This window comes from Poecilia formosa, unplaced genomic scaffold (genome assembly GCF_000485575.1).
Source record: "Poecilia formosa unplaced genomic scaffold, Poecilia_formosa-5.1.2 Scaffold242, whole genome shotgun sequence".
In the NCBI taxonomy this organism is placed as follows: Eukaryota; Metazoa; Chordata; class Actinopteri; order Cyprinodontiformes; family Poeciliidae; genus Poecilia; species Poecilia formosa.
The window spans coordinates 547,277-551,161 of NW_006800181.1; the positions used below are offsets into that span (position 1 = coordinate 547,277).

General features: G+C 37.1%; 1 protein-coding gene across 4 annotated transcripts in view; it reads right to left on the minus strand.

The window, feature by feature from the left end:
- pik3r5 (phosphoinositide-3-kinase, regulatory subunit 5) overlaps positions 1-3,885 on the minus strand; it is a 34,927-nt gene that overhangs the window by 15,197 nt on the left and 15,845 nt on the right. For 3 of the 4 annotated variants that reach the window (XM_007569574.2, XM_007569570.2, XM_007569571.2), the window contains exon 2: positions 2,544-2,659. In XM_007569574.2, the coding sequence (XP_007569636.1) occupies positions 2,544-2,643 (100 nt within the window). In that variant the 5' untranslated portion in view covers positions 2,644-2,659. Of the gene's footprint in view, positions 1-2,543; positions 2,664-3,885 lie in introns of all 4 variants that reach the window. The other variant, XM_016680449.1, reaches the window with a different exon arrangement.

Here is a 3,885-nt window from a genome sequence, read left to right on the forward strand (position 1 = left end):
TGAAGAATTTGTTTCGTAATCACCCGATTTACTGGCAGCTCTTTAGGTGTCCAATTTAAAAATGTAACTTCTGCCTTTACATTATACTGGTACGCTTTAAATCTAATCACTTTTGCACTTTACATGAACAGTACAAACAAGTAAGCAATCACAGTTGCAGGCTTACATTATCCTTAGAAAGATGCCCTGAAAAAACCCCAAGCTTCAGCTCGAGTTTCAATCAGATTTGGGTCGATCGAGGTAAAAACCCTGCTATGTATCTTTCTGTGTCACTGGTTGACGTACGTGCGACAAAATGTTGATGTGATCCTCCGCCTTTGTTTTTTTTATGCTGTGCACCGCTGTAACTCCTACCTCATGACGCCTCACTCAGTGCGGTGTGTGCCAACCACTTCCTCCCAGCTGTCTATTTCACGCTACTTCCTCCAACCCCCAATAATACGCCGCTCAGTAGATCTGAAAGCAACAGTGTCGCCGCCAACAACAACAAGCTCAAACATCTATGTGTTTATGTGCAGTGAGAGCTGCTGCTTGGGATGCCTGTGGCGATAGCATAGGGCGCTAAGAGGGAGCAAACCGCTGCCTTTTGCAAGAGTCAATCTCGAGGTGTAAATATTACTCAGAAAATGGACAACTTTTTAATTTCTGAGAAATGGAAGCGCAGTCCCACAAATTTGCTACCACACTTTTAAAAACAGCCTAAGGCCCGAACACCACAGTATGTACCAAGTTTCCTCTATACTGCAATCTTGACACACGTTTCAAAAACACATTGGGAGTTTTGACTTTGTACTCTTGTTGTGTCATATAATCAAACATTACTTAGCGCATGTACGCCCTGATTGGTAGGACTATATAGTGTAATTATGCATCTTATTTTCACTTAGAAGTTCAAATGGCCAGGTTTAAATTTTGAAAAGTAAATGCCAAAAAAAGTCCAACAAATGGGGGAAATATCTATGGTTTCTAATCAACCACACACTCAAAATCCAATATGGTTATCTCAATGCTTTATATAAATATACAGCACTGATGTTTCAAAGTTTCAAAGTACAAAACTGAAAGATTGTTTGCTAACAATAGTTGGCCTGTTCACTAAAGATTTCAGTTCTAAAACCAAACTGGTTTTTTAGAGTTTAAACTGGGGTTAAAACAGCATGGGTTTTAATTTACTCCTAGCTCAAAGTCCCGACCTCAGCGGTAAGTGAAACGCAGCAGAAGCAGCTGAAGGTCGTCAGTTCCTTCAGTTCATGAGGCAAATTCTCATCGTTTTCTCCTCGTCACTCGTCTTTTGCGTTTCCAGCTAAGCCAAGTTCAAAGTGCTTGACAGATCATCCGTTTCGGCTCTTTCTGCTTTTACATTCTAGAAAACTTGCTCATATATTGTGAATATTTCATCTGAAATATCAATATTAATTTCTTGGCACTCCAAATATCCATTGCGGTACTTCAGCTATTTGAGAAGCATCGTTTCATACAGCATGTCGGCCATAAGCGATGGAGAAGATGCCAACTTTACCATTGAAAGCATACAAAAGCTGCTTTGTTTAGTCAGGTTACCTACGATGTCACTGTTGCTTTGTTCTGCCGAGAATCACACACTCCACCACACAAACGGCTAAAAATTGTTGATTTTCAATTAACATATCCGCTCTTAGAATATTGCTCCAGAATTAGGAACGATATTCTTGCATGTTTAAAAATAAGACACCAAGACATAAATACACAGACAAGCTTAAACCACCTTGCCCTCATTTCTGGGGCCCATAGAAATAGACAACACTGTACTAAAAAAAGTCAGGCTGACAGCAGCCACATAGGCCTTCATGTAAGGCATCACTTTGACAAGAAAAATCATGCTGTTCTACTTTTATCAGATCTTGGGTCATAAATAAGATCTTGTTAATATTTTAGTTTTATAAAAATTTTAATCCACACATATTCTGATTGTTTTCTATGGGCAGCTCAGTTTACAACGTGATGAATATTTCTTCCCCTGTGATATGAAAGTGAAAGGCGGCAGGCCAAAAAATGTCAATATTTAGTTTTTTCTATGTAAGAGGTCATCTCTTCAGTACAGTGGATCCCACTTTTTAATAGGTCAATATCGCAGATTCACTGATTTTTGGATTTTTCTATAAAATTATTCACATAATATTTGCCTATCTGGGATTTGTTTTCCAAGAGAAATCACACTCAATTCCCCAAATATGACATTAAGATTTAAATTTCCCTATTTTGCCTTTAAATTTAAATGTAAGGACACAAGTTTCATAGATAGCAAAACAAAGACATGCGTGGGTGGAGATGCATCTTGGTTACAGGTCAATTTGCCGCTTTTTGTTCTCCCGTTTCAAGCCCATGCATTGCCCAGGTGCAACTGCACAAACCTTCACGTGTAGCTTTACATATTTCAACAATCTCTCAGAAAAAACTGAAATCAAGTTACTTTTTAAAAAAAAAAAATCTAAAGGGTCTTGAGAGTCACAATGTGGTTTCCATTACAGGAACAGACAAACATTTATTAGTGCCAGGATTCTTACCGTTCCAGTGGTGCGCCGCGGTGGGACTCTGTCTCAGCCCGTCCAGACAGCGGTCCAGGGCATGCTGGATGCGGTCCTCTGTGCATGTGGTGTGCTGCATCTTCACCGCTCAGGTACTGCGGAGAAGCATGAGAAGTGCCGTTTACTAACCAACAAAATAAATAGCGCCAAGCCCACTCATGTTTTCAGTGGAATATTATCTGGTAAACGTCGCCGCAGTCATCGATCGTGTCACCTTAANATTATATTTGTAATATCAGTGATTCTTGAGAATAGGGATAAAATGTGTTTCAACTTTCCCATTTTTTTTTTTTTTATTATTTCTCAACCTTATGTATGCAAATATGACAAATAATGTTTTGGAAATGTAAAGATGGTAAGGTGTAGGCTCCCAGTTGCAACATTTTTTAAAAAATTTAATTTTTAATCGACCTGACCAGAACTTTTTCATCACCATCTGACAAAAATAAATATAAAATAATTTTTTTAATGACCCTATTAGTGATATTTTTTATTCATTTTTACAGACAAATGCTTCTCAAAAAACAAAAAAAAAATATTATTTAAAACAAAAAAACAACAAAAAGTCCATGTGATGGAGTTGACACAGAACTGAAGGTGGTGACAAACTAGTGAGTAAAAAGAAATACTTGACACATGTGAAGTTATGCAATTCATCTAAAATACATTAGAATGAATTAATTGCACATTTAAGTGAGATTTGACAACAATTTCACTGAAAGAGTCAGAAAAACTCTGACGGAGTTGACATCTGACGGAGTTGACGAAATGCCAAACTACCTCAATTTATATGATGTTATTCTGAAGGAGGCCATATTGTAGCTCGTCAGGTCCATGAAATCTTTACATTATACCAAAATTAAGCTTTTATTTCACAAAATTTCATCAAAGTTTTGTAAATTGTCAGTTATGGTCTTGGCACATCATGGTTGTGAAAAACAATTTAGGATTAAAACAGAAGAAAACACTAAAGAATAACATAAGCTAACCAGAGCTAACTAGCCCTCCTAGCAAAGGAAGAGAAAAGACGGCGTCATGGGGTCCTCAGAAATTCTGGTGCCCCCCAATAATGCCTGATCTTTTTTACATTCTTTTAATTTCTGACAGTGTTGACAAAAACTAGGGACACATTTGGAAAATATCTAAAAATTATTTTTAATTCAATGTATTGAATGTGTACTTAATTGTCATAATACACAATTTTAGTATTTCTGTAATTGTTTTACACTATTATAATGTATTGAGTTCTGCTCCTGGACAAGGGATTTTACAGGCATCATCCACCGACTACAATGTTTAAAATAAAAAAATATTCAGCAAA